Genomic DNA, 18,013 nt, shown 5'->3' with positions numbered 1-18,013 from the left:
GACTGGGGGCGGGGCTTTGCTGATCCAGGGGCGTGGTCTGAACCGTACTAATCAGCGAGTCCTCTGCGTCCGACCAAGGATCGGGGCGAAGCGCCGTTGCTAGGAAACAAGAATGAAACAAACGTAGTCGCTGAGAATTCGCCGCGCCGCGTTCCCAGCTTCCCGGGAGCGGGGCCGGCCATGGCGGCGCGGGGCCGCGAGAAGGAGCCGCCCGACCTGGTGCATCAAAACCAGATTTTCTGCGAGACCGTCCGGAAGGAGCTACGGTGCCAGAAACTGCACACGGAGTACGGGGTCAACCCCCTCAAACGGGGTGAGGCGGGAGAAAGCGGCCTACCCGCTGAAACAGAGTGAGACCGGATGGGGGAGTACAAATCCCCTTTGAGAACGGGGGGAGGCAAGGGGGCCACCCCCTCAAACGAGGCGAGACGGGAGGGGGGAGGCAAGGGGGCCACCCCCTCAAACGAGGCGAGACGGGAGGGGGGAGGCAAGGGGGCCACCCCCTCAAACGAGGCGAGACGGGAGGGGGGAGGCAAGGGGGCCACCCCCTCAAACGAGGCGAGACGGGAGGGGGGAGGCAACGGGGCAACATGTAGGAGGGCCATGACAGAGTAAGGGATTGACTCCACCAAGTGGATCGGGGGGTCGGGGGGGCCAGTCTGCTCTCTTGGGGTAGACAGTGCTTGGTGAACATGGCCGACTCACTCAGACACGAGAGACAGGGCCCAGGGTATGGATAACTTGAAGTTGTGAGGCAGCCCACGTGGCCAGTTTAAGATTGGGGTATATGGGAGCAGGTCTGGAACTGGCAGTGGTGGCCTGGGGTCACAAAACTGGGGCAAGATGGGATGGAGGCCCTAGACAGAAGGTCCTCCCTATCCGCTAGCCAGGCTCCAGTTTCCTCCTATTCACAGTCATGTAATATCCTTGTGGCAACTACAGCAATTGTTGACATGCATAAGTAGTGCGTGACTCTTGTGTTTGGGGAGGCTGGGTGCAAGTGCCAGAAGCTCCCTAGAAGTGTGAGGGTGTCTGGACTGTGGCCCTGCCTCCTGCCCCGCCCGCACGTCTCCACCTCCTCCCATGGAGAGGTGCAAGCAGCAGGTGCGGGGGGGGGGCAGAGGGGGGCGAGCGCAGGGCCTCAGGGCAAAGAGGCCCCATGGGAGTGGGGCTTCGGGGCAGCATGTGGGCGGGGTCATAGTCAGAGCACCAATGGCTCCCCCACTTCTCTGGAGCTTCCAGAGGCAGTGCTCCAAAGGCAGTGGGTCACTGCTCCTCCAAGGGGAGGTGCACTGTGTCTGGCATTTCTTGCCCCGTTTGGAGAGGCTTAGTCTCCCCAAGCCTCTTATACCCACTGCCCATACTGACATGGGAAAGTAATGTTTGGATTTGTATATGTGTTGGGGTTTAAATGCTATTTAGCAGCTAGAAACAAGGAGGAACTAGCCCTATGTAGTCAGCCAGAACTCTGTGCTCTTCCAGCAAGCGGCCTGCAGGTCACAGTTTAGGAACCTGACAAATTGGTGGATGAACTCTGCTCTCTGCTCACAAACACCTAGTGCCAGGGTCCCATGGTGCCAAAGCTGATTCCCTTCAGTTCCCAGGAATTGTGACGACATTAACCAGTGCTCCTTTTCCAATCTGTAGTCTCTCTTCTCCTTAACAGCCTAAGTGAGCTGGCAGAAGACAGGATAGCGGGAGCTAGTGCTTTACCTGAAACTGCCTGTAATATTGATTCCATAATACCAACTCACCTGCATCATCACATTTCTCCCCAGTTCACACGATCACCAGGAAGCCAATGTCTTGGCATGATAACATAGAAGAGCCTGCGGATGGTAAGTAGCTTCTGAACAGCTGTTGAGATAATTAGATAAGGAAGTAATTATCAGATAAATGAGACCGATTAGAAATCATTTCCATTTTGTAAAATAAAATAAAGCATGTATGTGAAAAAAATTGAACTTTATTGGGCAGTTAAAAAAGACTCCTGAAAAAGATTAGAAACACTGGAAATGCAAGGTGGTAGCTGCACAGCAACTATGAACAAGACAGAAAAGGATTCTTGTGGCACCTTAGAGACTAACCAATTTATTTCAGAGAATCATAGAATATCAGGGGTAGAAGGGATCTCAGGAGGTCATCTAGTCCAACCCCCTGCTCAAAGCAGGACCAATCCACAACTAAATCATCCCAGCCAGGGCTTTGTCAAGCCTGACCTTAAAAATATCTAAGGATGGAGATTCCACCACCTCCCTAGGTAACGCATTCCAGTGTTTCACCACCCTCCTAGTGAAAAAGTTTTTCCTAATATCCAACCTAAATCTCCCCCACTGCAACTTGAGACCATTACTCCTTGTTCTGTCATCAGCTACCACTAAGAACAGTCTAGAGCCATCCTCTTTGGAACCCCCTTTCAGGTAGTTGAAAGCAGCTATCAAATCCCCCCTCATTCTTCTCTTCCGCAGACTAAACAATCCCAGTTCTTTGAGCCTCTCCTCATAAGTCATGTGTTCCAGTCCCCTAATCATTTTTGTTGCCCTCCGCTGGACTCTTTCCAATTTTTTCACATCCTTCTTGTAGTGTGGGGCCCAAAACTGGACACAGTACTCCAGATGAGGCCTCACCAATGTCGAATAGAGGGGAATGATCACGTCCCTCGATCTGCTGGCAATGCCCCTACCTATACATCCCAAAATGCATTGGCCTTCTTGGCAACAAGGGCACACTGTTGACTCATATCCAGCTTCTCCTCCACTGTAACCCCTAGGTCCTTTTCTGCAGAACTGCTGCTGAGCCATTCGGTCCCTAGTCTATAGCGGTGCATGGGATTCTTCCGTCCTAATTGCAGGACTCTGCACTTGTGCTTGTTGAACCTCATCAGATTTCTTTTGGCCCAATCCTCCAATTTGTCTAGGGCCCTCTGTATCCGATCCCTACCCTCCAGCACATCTACCTCTCCTTTCAGTTTAGTGTCATCTGCAAACTTGCTGAGGGTGCAATCCACACCATCCTCCAGGTCATTTATGAAGACATTGAACAAAACCAGCCCGAGGACCGACCCTTGGGGCACTCCACTTGATACCAGCTGCCAACTAGACATGGAGCCATTGATCACTACCTGTTGAGCCCGACAATCTAGCCAACTTTCTATCCACCTTATAGTCCATTCATCCAGCCCATGCTTCTTTAACCTGCTTGCAAGAATATTGTGGGAGACCGTGTCAAAAGCTACACGTATCCGATGAAGTGAGCTGTAGCTCACAAAAGCTTATGCTCAAATAAATTGGTTAGTCTCTAAGGTGCCACAAGTCCTCCTTTTCTTTTTGCAGCTACAGACTAACATGGTTGCTACTCTGAAACCTATGAACAAGACAGTGTACCTGTAACAGTTCTTATTTTCCAGTTGGATTAACTGGAAAGGATAATGTTGCATAACATTTTAGTGCCTTGAAGTGGTGCGGAGGAGAAGATTGTATGACCCTGGGCCCAGGACAAAGGAATTATCCAAGCAGTATAATAGCGGCTAATGTGTGCGCCTTTGGATATTTTACCCCCGAATAGTTTAGCACAGGAGTGGGAAAACTATGGCCCGCGGGCTGCTTCTGGCCCGTGAGACACTTTTATCCGGCCCTTAAGCTCCCACTGGGGAGCGGGGTCAGGGGCTTGTTCCACCCACTGGGGAGCAGGGTTGGAGGCTTGCCCCTCTTCACTTGCACGGCACTCCCCAGCCCCTGACTCACAATTCCCTTGATGAGCATCATCTTCTGGCACGCAGTGCCACACTGCGACTGTGCGACTTCGCTGTGCTGTTTCTGGGATCAGAACACCCCCCCACACACACACACGGCAGCGCACCCAGTCCCCTCCTGGTCTCCTACGGCCCCACCGAGCCTCGAAACCACCCAGGGGCTACACCCATCCCAGCTAGAATGCCTCCACCCGTGGCGGTATCTGGTACTCCTGCCTTGGTGTCACTGCCAGCAGGGCCCCTAGGAGTCCCCAGTACCACCCCTTAGAGCCCCCCTCTCCCCACCTCGGTAACATCCCTTATAGAGCCCTCCCATGCTACACCCCATACAGTCCTCCTCCCCTACCAGGCATTCATGATGTCTTGGTGAACTTTCTGATGCACCTCTCTGTCTTTAAGAGCCCAGCAGACATGAGACAAGTGTCACAACTCCCTTTATTTTTTTTCCATATAGTGCTGCCTTTGAGAAGTTTGAACTTCAGAGACTAAGGAGGGCACCACAGGGCCTCGAGTCAGCAGAGGGAAAGCACCAGCTGGGAAGGCCTGTGGAGAAGTCCAGTCTTTAGGCAAGCGGTGCTGGGAAAGCAGGAAGACAGACCCTCAGAGAGGAGAGGCTGTGCCTAGGTTGGGACTGGGGTGAAAGAAATTAATTATTAAAGAGAGGAAGAGGAACTGGGCCCAGTTGAAACAGGGATGATGACTTTGAAGGTTTGAGTTTTCTTTGGAAAGACTTTCTTTTGAAAGGTTTCAGAGTAACAGCCGTGTTAGTCTGTATTCGCAAAAAGAAAAGGAGTACTTGTGGCACCTTAGAGACTAACCAATTTATTTGAGCATGAGCTTTCGTGAGCTACAGCTCACAACATCATCATCTTTTTTCTTTTGAAAGATATAATAAATTGTACCTAAGAAGCGGGAATGTTTTGAATAGCTGGCCTGTGTTGACATTTTTAAAGGGAGACCAAATTAAGGTGAAACTGAGGCAGGCCTCAGCCGAGCCACATTTGGCCAGGAAAGGTGTATCTTTTGGCAGACTTGCTAACCTCAGACTTTCCACATGTACATATAACACCGCTAACGATTGCACATAGATGGGAATGTTGCTGAGGTCAGTATCAAGGTATAGCTTTAAAATGCCAGTCAGAGAAATTTGGTGGGTATGTTGTTACTGTATAACTTAATCAATGCTGATAGTCAAAATTCTTATTTGGGTGAACTAGATTGACAAAAAGAAAAGGAGTACTCGTGGCACCTTAGAGACTAACAAATTTATTTGAGCATAAGCTTTCGTGAGCTACAGCTCACTTCATCGGATGCATTCAGTGGAAAACACAATGGGGAGATTTATATACACATAAATAGCATGTGATTAGTTTGTCAAAGCCTATGCACAAGGGTACAGAATTAAGATGTTTATATGCAACTAACTGCTATATCCTGACTTGATTGCTTAACTATGTATGTGGTAATGTTTAACATTTTTATGGACTAATTATTATTCATAGATTCTAAGGCCAGAAGGGACCATGCGATAATTTATTCTGAACTCCTGTATAAGGCAGGAATAATTTCTAGAGCAGGTCTTTTCAGCCAATCTTGATTTGAAAATTGTCAGTGATGGAAAATCCTTCGACCCTTGGTAAATTGTTCCAATGGTTAATTTCTCTCTCTGTCAAAAATCATTCTTTCCATCTGAATTTGTCTAGTTTCAACTGGAAGCCTGGCAGAATGGTCTCACTTGCTTGTGAGTTACCCTGTAGAGAATGCATTCCTCCCCTAAGCCTTTGGGGGAGCAAAATTCAGAAAATTAGACAGAGTAAGGCTCTCAATTTAAGTTCAGGCTTAACATTCCTAAAGCTAATACACTGAATTGATTACACTGCATATGGGCAGAGAGCACAAGAGGCTTCACAGCCAGCCACAACTCACAGGACCCATGTGACTTAAGGGCAAATGTTGTGGCCATTGAACTTGAGCAACACACAGCCACTGTAAATCCAAATCCACCCTTGGGCAGACATCAGAAATAAAAACATGCTTTTGGGGAGGGGTGGGAGGGAGGGGAGCTGTGTGGGAAAGAATGTAATGAAATTCAGAAGGTGATCAAACTATTTTTGAAAAGACAACAAATTACACATGCATATGCTTAGAGCAGAGGGGTGGGAAAGAACAGGAGCTTGGAGCCCAACTGAGGAAAATGTGGATTAAAGGGAGGGGAATAAAGGGCAGGAGGGGAAGGAGTTGAAGGCTCAGGTAAGGTGTGTGTGTGTAAGGCAGCGATGAAGGATGACATGGTGGTAGGGCATGTGAGAGAGATTGAAGCACGGAGCACCTGTCAGCCCTACATTCTCCCCTCCTGGGTGTGTGCTGGGGGCTGGAGGGGCAGTTCACATATCTTAGAGCTATTTGTTTCAGGCTGCATTCATTTCCATGGTGTACTTTAGAAATTACACCCTCTATGGCATGAAAACGCGCACAATAGACAAGCTCCAAGATGATGGGCAACTTCACACCTCTCCAAACCTCTCATGCTGCAGATGGATGTGTAGAGCCCCTTCCATCTGTCTTTCCTTTTTAAAAAAAACAAAAGAAAAAGTGCCCCACATCAGCATTATCCTGTGCTAGGGATCTGGATACAGCAGTAGTTGCTGATGATTAATTTTATACAATACTATAGCAGTGCACCACCTCTTCTATAATTAAGGTTAGAGAATGCTTTGTTTTTAAAGGATGACTTTTCCAAGTGCTCTAAAATCCACCTTTAAATGGACTGTCTTGAAATTTGCTATGCCGCATAGGAGTATAATGTAGGGTTAGTGGTCCAAACTGGGGATTGAGCAAGGTATTCCCAAGATAAAGCCCCCTGAAAAAAAGCATTTCATAGTGCACAGATTCTTGCAACTTTGAAGTTTGAAACCTACTCTGGACAGAAATCTGAGAATGAACTGTAAACATTCTGGTAAAGTCCTCTCTGTCAAGTGGTTTTTTTGTTTGTTTGTTTGTTTGAATGTTGGAGACATGTAATCTTAGTATAGCATATAATTCAGAATGTGCTTTAACTATTCCTGAAAAGAAAATAAATTACACATGTGAATGCTTGCTGGGAAGGGAAGGTGATTAGGTGTGGGAAGAGTAGTCTGGAATAGGGGGAGAGGACTTTGGGTCTGTGTTGAGGGATGGGGATTGTCATAAATATAAAGGGAAGGGTAAACCCCCTTGAAATCCCTCCTGGCCAGGGGAAAGCTCCTCTCACCTGTAAAGGGTTAAGAAGCTAAAGGTAACCTCGCTGGCACCTGACCAAAATGACCAATGAGGAGACAAGATACTTTCAAAAGCTGGGAGGAGGGAGAGAAACAAAGGGTCTGCGTGTCTGTCTATATGCTGGTTTTCTGCCGGGGATAGACCAGGAATGGAGTCTTAGAACTTTTAGTAAGTAATCTAGCTAGGTATGTGTTAGATTATGATTTCTTTAAATGGCTGAGAAAGAATTGTGCTGAATAGAATAACTATTTCTGTCTGTATATCTTTTTTGTAACTTAAGGTTTTGCCTAGAGGGGTTCTCTATGTTTTTGAATCTAATTACCCTGTAAGATATCTACCATCCTGATTTTGCAGGGGGGATTTCTTCATTTCTATTTACTTCTATTTTTATTAAAAGTCTTCTTGTAAGAAACTGAATGCTTTTTCATTGTTCTCAGATCCAAGGGTTTGGGTCTGTGGTCACCTATGCAAATTGGTGAGGCTTTTTATCCAACATTTCCCAGGAAAGAGGGGGGTGCAAGTGTTGGGAGGATTGTTCATTGTTCTTAAGATCCAAGGGTCTGGGTCTGTAGTCACCTAGGCAAATAGGTGAGGCTTTTTACCAAACCTTGTCCAGGAAGTGGGGTGCAAGGTTTTGGGAAGTATTTTGGGGGGAAAGACGCGTCCAAACAGCTCTTCCCCAGTAACCAGTATTAGTTTGGTGGTGGTAGCGGCCAGTCCAAGGACAACGGGTGGAATATTTTGTACTTTGGGGAAGTTTTGACCTAAGCTGGTAAAGATAAGCTTAGGAGGTTTTTCATGCAGGTCCCCACATCTGTACCCTAGAGTTCAGAGTGGGGGAGGAACCTTGACAGGGATATTATGGAGATAGGTGATAGGGGAGAGAAAAGAGGTTGGGGAACTCTGGGAAGAAGGAGTGGGAAAAAGGAGAGGATAGAAAGGATTGGGCAATGTGAGGAGTAGCAGAGGAAGTTGGGGCGGGGGTTAGGGAGTGGCTTGTTAGCTCTGAATTCTCCCCTTCCACGGGTGCTGAGATCTAGGGGAGCCTTATCCCTCTGCAAAGATCTGAGCTCCTCTCCCTGGCCTCTGTGTCCTGGGATCTGGGGAGCCCTGTCCCTCTTGCTTTGTCCAAGTTCCCCACCCTGCCCCTCCACGGGAGCTGGAATATGAGGGGCCCTTCCCTCAGCAGGTGTCCGAGCCCCATCTTACTTAACGTGTGAGCTGGGATCTGGGGACGGAGCCTGAAGGTAATGCAGATTTAAACATCAGAAATGCAGGAAGTGAATAGTTAAGGTACACATCACCCCTGTATGGGGTTGGCCATAGTGCATATGGTGGGGGGGAAGAGTCCCTTGTATGGAGGAGGGCAGACTGGGTGGGCCTAGGGCATGGTTGGGGAAGCTGGACTGATGCAGGGGCAGGAGGTTCAGGTGTGGGTGGATGGGTTACGGCAGGGGTGGAGAACGTATGGGCCAGATCTAGCCCGTTGCTTAATTTCATCCGTCCTGCGGCAAATCTCGGCGCTGCAGGTCAGAAGCCCTGAGCTTCGTTTCCCCCCAGTAGGGCTGGAACCCTGAGTGCCAACTCACCATGCTGTGCATGGGAGTCCCATATTGATATGAGCTGTGTTTATATTGAGTTCTTTGAAAGGCCAAATTCATAGAATCATAGAATATCAGGGTTGGAAGGGACCCCAGAAGGTCATCTAGTCCAACCCCCTGCTCAAAGCAGGACCAATTCCCAGTTAAATCATCCCAGCCAGGGCTTTGTCAAGCCTGACCTTAAAAACCTCTAAGGAAGGAGATTCTACCACCTCCCTAGGTAACGCATTCCAGTGTTTCACCACCCTCTTAGTGAAAAAGTTTTTCCTAATATCCAATCTAAACCTCCCCCATTATTATTGATACATGCCTTGGCCCAAGCTGACAACTTAGTCCATACTTTGTGAAACACTTTAGTGATTTCAGGGTTGAGCCTATCTGTTAACTTAACAAAGACCTCAATGTTTTTCAGAGAGCACTTACTTTATTTAGCCATGAAGGCTGTGAGGCGTTGTACCGCAGTTCCTTTCTTGCACAGCAGTCCAAACTTGTAATAGGTTTCAGAGTAACAGCCGTGTTAGTCTGTATTCGCAAAAAGAAAAGGAGTACTTGTGGCACCTTAGAGACTAACCAATTTATTTGAGCATGAGCTTTCGTGAGCTACAGCTCACTTCGATGAGCTCACGAAAGCTCATGCTCAAATAAATTGGTTAGTCTCTAAGGTGCCACAAGTACTCCTTTTCTTTTTGCAAACTTGTAATAGTTTTTCTGCTGTGGAATGTTTTAGGATTGTGTATAGGCATTACCTGTGAAACCTCAACAGTAGTAGGCTAATACAAAGTGTGTTCTTATTGACCAAAACATTATAATCATAATGTACATTTCCAGTATGTTTTGAGGATTTTTCCCATCAGTCATACACAGACATTTTTACAGTTTTTGGCATCAGCCATGAACTAGTTACAAGAGTTAACATTAGCATTAATATTAACAAAAAATCTATCTCAAATTGTACAATCACAATTATTTTTGTCATGCCGAGCCTTTTGTTTAGATTGACCGTTTCTTAGGACAGTTTGTTCAATACCCCTTTTGAACCTTTAGCTCTTTCTTTACCTCAGGGATTTTCTTAACGTAGACTTGTAGTTTAACCACATCCTCAGGACTTTAGTATTTTAGAGATGAGTTAGGCAAGTCTGTAAGGGCATTTTACTTTTCAAGGGTTAACTTGCTTTCCTCCTTTCCTCTATTTAGAGGGTTGAAATTTGAAATTTCTGTTATACCAAAATCTATGGTCTGGCTGGCTATGTTCTTACTGGCAGCAGCTATGGGCAACTTTCTTCCTCCCTTGTCAGCTAGGTAGTTTGCATGAACACCACACCTTAAAGAAACATAATTGTTTTCTATCATCATTGCAGTTTTGCTTTTCAACTACCAATTTCTGCATTCATGAGGCATTAGATGCATCAGAGCTTACTTAGGCTATGTCTACACTACCACGGTAAATTGACCTACGCTACACAACTACAGCTACGTGAATAACGTAGAGGGTTGACTGGAAAAAAAGTCTCCTGTTGACTTACCTTACTCCTTCCTTAGATATTTTTAAGGTCAGGCTTGACAAAGCCCTGGCTGGGAAGATTTAGTTGGGGATTGGTCCTGCTTTGAACAGGGGGTTGGACCAGATGACCTCCTGAGGTCCCTTCCAACCTTAATATTCTATGATTCTTACTCTTCTCGGCAAGGGTGAAGTACAGAGGTCGACTGGAGAGTGATCTGCTGTCAATTTGGCAGGTCTTTACTAGACCCACTAAATCAGGGGCAGGCAAACTTTTTGGCCTGAGGGCCATATCGAGTTTCCGAAATTGTATGGAGCTGGTTAGGGGAGGCTGAACCCCTGCCCCTGACTGCCCCATCCAACCCCCCATCTCTTTCCTGACTGCCCCCCTGGGGCCCTACCCCCATTCAACCCCCCTGTTCCTTGGCCTCTGACCGCCCCGCCCCCTATCCACACCCCTGCCCCCTGACCACCATTCCAAACTCCCCTGCCCTCTATCCAACCCCCCCTGCTCCCTGCCTCCTTACTGTGCTGCCTGGAGCACCGGTGGCTGGTGGCGCTACAGAGCACCAGGACAGGCGGCTGTGCTGCCTGGCTGGAGCCAGCCACACCACCGTGCAGCCCAGAGCGCTGGGTTGGGCTGCAGCTCTTCAGCTGCATTGCCCAGCAAGAGCTTGCATCCCTGTCACCCAGTGCATTGTGCTTGTGGCACAGAGAGCTGAGGCTGTGGGGGAGTGGAACAGCAGGGGAGGGGCTAGCCTTCCAGGCCAGGAGCTCAGGGGCCGGGCAGCAGGCCAGGAGCTCAGGGGCCGGGCAGGAGGGTCCTGTGGGCTGGATGTGTCCCACAGGCCATAGTTTGCCCACCTCTGTGCTAAATCTAGTGCTGGTGGATCAGTCTCAGAGTGTCGATCCCCGCTGTAGTGTAGACCTGCTCTAAGAGATAAGATATATCCAAAGTGTCTATGGGTTTATTTACAAGGTTGCTCTGCTGTGTAAAGCCAGGATTCCAGCCTCTCTTTTGAACTTGAGACACAAACTGTTCACTTCCAATATCAGTTAACAAAGAAGCCTCCTTTAAGCTATCCACACTGGATTTTTCCAAAGCAAATTCAGTAGATTCATTTTCATTTGAAAGACTTTGGCCGTTAAGCACTAACACACTTTTCTTAGTAAAAACAATGAGGAGTCTTGTGGCACCTTAAAGACTAACAAATTTATTAGAGCATAACTTTCATGGGCTATGACCCACTTCTTCAGATATATGGAGTGAAAATTACAGTAGGCAGGCATAAATATACAGCACAAGAAAAGATGGGACTTGCCCTTACCAAGTGGGGGGGTCAATGATTCAGTCAGGGTGGATGTGCCCCATTCCCAACAGTTGACAAGAAGGTGTGAATGTCAGAATAAAAATTACTTTTTGTAGTGCTAACGATGCCAATTCCATCAGGGTTGCGAGGTATTTACATGCCAGATATGCTAAACATTCATGCTTCAACCTCCATTTCAGGGGACATGCTTTCACGCTGATGACAGATTCTGGTCAATAACGGTCCAAAGCAGTCCAGACTGACTCATATTCATTTTCATCATCTGAGTCAGATGCCACCAAGCAGAAGGATGATTTTCTTTTTTTGGTGGTTCTGTAGTTTCTGCATCAGAGTGTTGCTTTTTTAAGTCTTCTGACAGCATGTTCCACACCTCATCCCTCTCAGATTTTGGAAGGCACTTCAGATTCTTAAACCTTGGGTCGAGTGCTGTAGCTATCTTTAGAAATCTCATATTGGTACCTTCTTTGCATTTTGTCAGATCTGCAGTGATTGTTCTTAAATTGAACAACATATGCTTGGTTGTCATCTGAGACCATATGGCAGAATGCAGGTAAAACAATGGAGCAGGAGACCTAATTCTCCCTCAAGGAGTTCAGTCACAAATTTAATTAAAAACACACTTTTTTTAATGACAGTCATGCATGGAAGCATGTTCTCTGGAAGGGTGGTTAAAGCATGAAAGGGCATACAAATGTTTAGCATATCTGGCATGTAAATACCTTGCAACGCCAGCTACAACAGTGCTATGCAAACGCTTGTTCACACTTTCAGATGACATTGTAAATAAGAGGTGGGCAGCATTATTCCCTGTAAATGTGAACAAACTTATTGGTCTTAGGGAGTGAACAGGACTTAGGACTGAATGGACTTGTAGGCGCTAAAGTTTTACATTGCTTTATTTTTTAGTGCAGTTTTGTAGATTTTTTTTTTTTTTAAACATTTGTAAGTTTCACCTTCACGATAAAGAGATTGCACTACAGTACTTGCAGGAGGTGAATTGAAAAATACGATTTTATCTTTGCAGTACAACTATTTGTAATAAAATGTAGTGAGCCATATATACTTTATTCTATGTTGTAATTGAAATCAATATATTTGAAAATGTAGAAAATATCCAAAGTATTAATAGAATATCATTTATTTAAACAATGCCATAAAAACTGATCAATTTTTTAATCTTGCGATTAAGTTTGACAGCCCTAATTTGAGTCCATTGCTTCTTGTCCTACCCTCTGTGGCAAAACAGAATAACTTTTCTCTCTCTTTTATGGCACTGTTTCAAGTATTTGAAGACTGCTATCATGTTGTGTCATAAATATAAAGGGAAGGGTAACAACCTTTATGTATGCAGTAATACAAAAGCCCTTCAATTAACTTAGTTGGCACCTGACCAGAAGGATCAATGGGGAAAGAAGATACTTTCAAAGCTGGGGGGGAGGCTTTGTTTTTGTGCTCTGTGTGTGTTCTCTCTGAGACAGACCAAGCAAGTAATGTAGCTCCTACTGAACTGATACTTACTATTGCTGTAATATTAGTTGTAATAGCAAGGAATGCATTAGATTATCTTTTGTTTTAGCTTGTGAATTTTCCCTGCTCTAAGAGGGAGGTTTATCCCTGTTTTTTGTAACTTTGAAGTTTTGCCTAGGGAGGAATCCTCTGTGTTAAGTCTTATTACCTTCCATCTTGATTTACAGAAGTGCTTCTTTTACTTTTTTTTCCTTTATAATAAAGTTCTGTTTTTTAAGAATCTGATTGGTTTTTAGTGTCCTAAAAATGCAAGGGTCTGGTCTGCGCTCACCTTGTTTACCTATCTGGTTGGTAGATTATTCTCAAGCCTCCCCAGGAAAGGGGGTGAAGGAGTTTGGGGGGAATATTTTGGGGAAACAGAAACTCCAAGTGGTCCTTTTCTTGAATCTTTGTCTAACTCACTTGGTGGTGGTAGCAGTACACATCCAAAGACAAGGAAGGATTTGTACCTTGGAGAAGTTTTTAACCTAAGCTGGTAGAAATAAGCTTAGGGGGTCTTTCATGCAGGTCCCCTCATCTGTACCCTAGAATTCAGAGTGGGGAGGGAACCCTAACATGTTGCCCCTTAATCTCCTCTTTTCCAAACTAAACACTCCCAGGTCCTTCAGCCTTTGCTCATATGGTTTGCATTCCATCCTTTTGATCATCTTTGTCAATCACCTCTGAATCCTTTCCAGTTTCTCTACCTTCTTTCTATACATTGGTGACCAAAATTGGACATAGTACTCCAGCTGAGGCCAAACCAGTGCCAAGTAAAGCATTACTACCACCTCCTGTGACTTGCATGCTTTGCCTCTGTTAATGCAAAAAAGCAAATGCAATCTAAAACTACAACAGCATTGCATTGACAACTCATGTTGAGGCTGTGATCCACCACAACTCCCAGATCCCTCTCAGCAGTGCTCTCTATTCCTACCTCCAGTTCATTAATAAAGATGTTAAATAACACTGGACCCAGAACAGATGCCTGTGACCTCCTTCCAATCTAAAATTTTCATTGATACTCTGTTTGTGGTTGCTTTGCCAATTATGTATCCACTTTATGGTAGTTCCGCCAAGCCCCCATTTCTCCAGCTTGCTTATCAGAATGTCATGTGGGACTGTGTTAAAAGCCTTGCTAAAGTCTAGGTATATTATGTCCACCGCATTCCCCCATCCACCAAATCAGTTAACCTGTCAAAGAAGCAAATCAAGCTGGTTTGCCATGATTTGTTCTTAGTAAATCCATGCTGGATGCTACCCCTTCATCCTCCAGGTATTCACAAATTGAATGTTTTATACATTGCTCTAGTAGGTTTCCAGGGATCAAGGTCAGGCTGACTGGTCTGTAGTTCCCTGGATCCTCCTTTTTCCCCTTTTAAAGATTAAAACTATGTTAGCCTTTCTCAAATCTTCCAGGACTTCTATCATCAATGAGTTTGCAAATATTATTGCAAGCAGCTCTGAGATTTCTTCAGCTAATTCCTTCAGCAGCCTGGGGTGAACAGCATCAGGCCTTGCTGACTTTAATTCATTCATATTAGTCAGAAGATCTCTGACATGTTCTTTACTTATCCCGATCTGCATCCTTTCTCCTTTGTCGTCTATGGTAACTTCTCTCAAAAAATAACATGACCGGATGACTAGTGAAGAATCAAGCCCCACTTTAGTTAAAGGGGAGTTTTGCACTTTTCAGTCACTATTGCCATCTCCAGGAGGCCAGCCTTGATGACCTCTTGAGGTCCCTTCCAGCCCCACATTTCTGATTCTAGAACTCTCTATGCACATGCCTTTACACAGAGTGAGAGCAGCCTGGGGGAAAAAAAAGACACTGGCAAGTTTACAAACAGACAAAAGTTAATAGAAGTAGGAACTGGTTTCCTGAAGTCACAGATCAGGAAATAAGAACTGGAATAGTAAGGGACCAGGTTACAAGTAACTTAAGCAATGTCAATTGGCAGGATAGGGAGTGGTAGCTGGCAGCAGACTGAGTGAGGATAGGGGGCTGTTGTACAGGAGACAAGGATGACAGAATTAGAAAGATGTATGGGTATGTTTGACAAAAACAGTAGATATACCATGACACCTCACAGGGTCGTTCACAGAAGCGCAGAAACAGAGAGCTGACTTCACTGTTGGCCTCATCTATTTCTTTTAGAGTATGAGTTCCTCAGGATAAGGTTCAAATCTTCCCTTGTGTCATAACACTTAATTATTTGATCTAGTTCCTTTATTCTGGTTTAAAATACTGCCCTCTCCCCATACCTGTTTTCCCCCCCCCCCACAATCCAACAGCCAAGTTTCTGAATCTTATTCACCATGCTGCACTGGAGCCAACCAAGAAATATACAGAGCCACAGACAGAGAGCCAGGAAATTGGCTGGAACAATACTCCCTTGGTGAGTAGGATCCCTAAACGCTTTATCCAGAGCAGTGGTTCTTAATCTTTACTGCAGCCTGTACCCATTATCAAAAATCGTATGTTCTTGCACCCCTTATAAAAAAATCGTTGAAGTAGGTCAGTTCTTTAAACCTAGATATATTTTTTGTTTGGATATTACAGTAATTGTTAAAAAATGTATGTTAATAAATACATAGGTTTGATGAAACAAAATAGTTGTACTTATGTGCCTGTGCTTAATTTGTGTTTTCGATGATTTACCCTCTAAAAAAATCTGGTATGTCTTGCACCCCAGGTTAAGAACCACTGATCTAGAGTATAAAAAGGAGCAGCTCAATGTAAGCCTTTGAACTCATTTCTCTGGTTGAGGAATAAACCCGGAACAAACTTGAAACAAATATAACCAATGGAACAGAACATCCTGGGAAACTGGAATGGTTGGGAAAGAACTGAGGTGCTAGTGGGTAGCAAATTGAACATTAATGTTTAGTAGAATATGATGGAGTATACAGTCCAACTCAGAGGCGCCAACTTTCCAAGTTCAGGGGGCACTCAACCCCTGCTCCACCTCAGGCTCCGCCCCCCCACTCCACCCCTTCCTGCACTTGCTCTTCCTCCCCACCCCCCTAAGCACCTCCTGCATGCTGCTGAACAGCTGATCGCCATGGGGGCAGGAATCACTGGGAGGACAGGGAAGGAGCTGGTCCACAGGGCTTCTGGTGGATGCTGAGCACCCAGTATTTTTCCCCCCCGTGAGTGCTCCACCCCAAAACACACACGGAGCCCACGCGTATGGTCCAACTGGCATAGGCACTGCAGAGTACAGAGGTGAAGTGATAGTCCCCCTCTCTCAATCTGCTGCAATCATACCCAGAATATTTGCATTCAGTTCTGCTAACGTAAGTATCAGATGCTAATAAAGTTGGCGGGAGTTCACTGAAGAGCAACAACTAATGAAGTGACATTTAATGGGAGATAAGGCTACAAATGTTTGTAGGTAAATGTGGTATGACTGTATCCTTTAGGTAAGTGGGAAGAAAGAATCATGAAACTACTAATAAATTAGAGGTGTATCCCAGTCAGAAAATATAGTCTGATTTATGATAAGGAATCAACATGGAAATACTTGGAGAAGAGATGTAGATTTTGTGACACAAGGGTTAATTAAAAACGTCTGACAAATGATAGTAGTAATCATGACTGATCCAGCAGAGATTTCTGAGGTTCCACTAAAGCAAGAGTGCCTGAAGAATTCTGATAAATTTCTTGGAAACCACTTAGTTGAGGGAACATAGAACTGATATAATTGTATTTGTTTCAAAATAGAGACAGGATTGCCATAGGTCAATTTCTTAGCGCTCCTTCTACTCAGAAGGGAAAAGAGCAGATAGGCAGTCAATGGGGTAGGGTAGAGTGCTTTAGTCTTTCAAAAATTAGCTAGTTCCTAGATGGATAACACCTGCAAACAGGCTATCACTAAACAGTGCACCAAGGGGAAACAATTTCTGCCTGCAGAGATTTATATAGAGCAAGTCATGACTTGCACTGCCTCCCTGCCAACAGAAACGCTGACCTCTAACTTGCATCCCTGTGCAACTCATCGCTTCTTGCTACTGACTCCTGGCTTGATTGGTAATGTACTTCCAACCAGCCACAAAAAAAAAAAAGTTTAGTCTTTACTCCAAAGACCTCCACACATTCCTGATGGCTTTAGTGACATGTTTTTATCCTTTATACCATTAGCTCGGCAACAAACGCAGCTAAGGGGTGAGGGATCTCATTCCTGCATCAAACAATTGTCAACTAGTACCAGCTCCAGAAACATTAATGCTATGGTGTGTCTCGGGTGAGTCAGAGTCACTGGTGACAATGCCTGAGCTAGAAAGAGCTCAGCGTGACTTTCAGGTGGTTGATTGAGGTTGGAGGACTAGCAGCAATGGGCAAGGGGAAAGAAATTACATCTAGAATTGAGCACATCTAAATTGGAGTTAGAGACAAACCTAGGAACTCTCAGGACCATTTTTACAAAACTACTTTAGAAGTACAGTTACCAAAAGACAAATGAAGGTTCCTTTATATGAGCACCTGGGTACAGTAGTAATCCAACAGTGAAGATATGATGGACCAATGGCCAGTATGGTAAATCCTATTACTTTTACCTTAGTGGCGATCAGCCAATAACATGAAATATGAGATTCAGTTACCTTATCAATCATATAGTCATCCAGTCATGCAGCAGTGAATTGCAGCAACTGACTCCTTGCATCTTTGATCTCAAAGAGAACATCTCCTGGAGACACTCCTCACACTTTGACCATTTTCTCTTCCACAGACTAGTGTGGACCGCACTGACCGCAGACTGTACTTCCCATGTCGGAACAGTGAGATCACCAAGTACATGGCTGCCATGTGGCGCCTGAAGGAGCAGAGCGAGAACATGTAGTAGGGTGGTAGTAGCAACATTGCTGTGCGAGGCAGAGTTGTGTGGTTTGGAGTTTCTAAACAATGTTGCCATCTCTTCATTGCCATGGGTAGCCCTGTCGATTTCTAAGCAAGGGAGGAGGACGCCCTAGCTGGGCCATACCTCCTGGAAGCTGACAGCTGTTACAGAAATAAACCCATGTGAAAGTTCTGCTTTTGTCTCTTACTGTTCTCATCCAAGTGGAT

General features: G+C 45.4%; 1 protein-coding gene across 1 annotated transcript; it reads left to right on the top strand.

The window, feature by feature from the left end:
* Nucleotides 1-43: 43 nt before the first annotated feature.
* On the top strand, nucleotides 44-17,978 carry CFAP144 (cilia and flagella associated protein 144). The gene is made up of 4 exons (XM_084635993.1): nucleotides 44-313; nucleotides 1,779-1,838; nucleotides 15,241-15,344; nucleotides 17,679-17,978. Exons 1-4 carry the CDS (start codon nucleotides 181-183, stop codon nucleotides 17,787-17,789), a joined length of 408 nt encoding a protein of 135 aa, XP_084492119.1. The 5' UTR covers nucleotides 44-180; the 3' UTR covers nucleotides 17,790-17,978.
* The last annotated feature ends 35 nt before the right edge of the window (nucleotides 17,979-18,013 follow it).

The sequence above is a fragment of the Lepidochelys olivacea genome, assembly GCF_965140295.1.
Source record: "Lepidochelys olivacea isolate rLepOli2 genome assembly, chromosome: 8".
Lineage (NCBI taxonomy): Eukaryota > Metazoa > Chordata > Testudines > Cheloniidae > Lepidochelys > Lepidochelys olivacea.
Note: the sequence above shows the minus strand (reverse complement) of the source record. Positions and strands in the feature narration are given on the sequence as shown.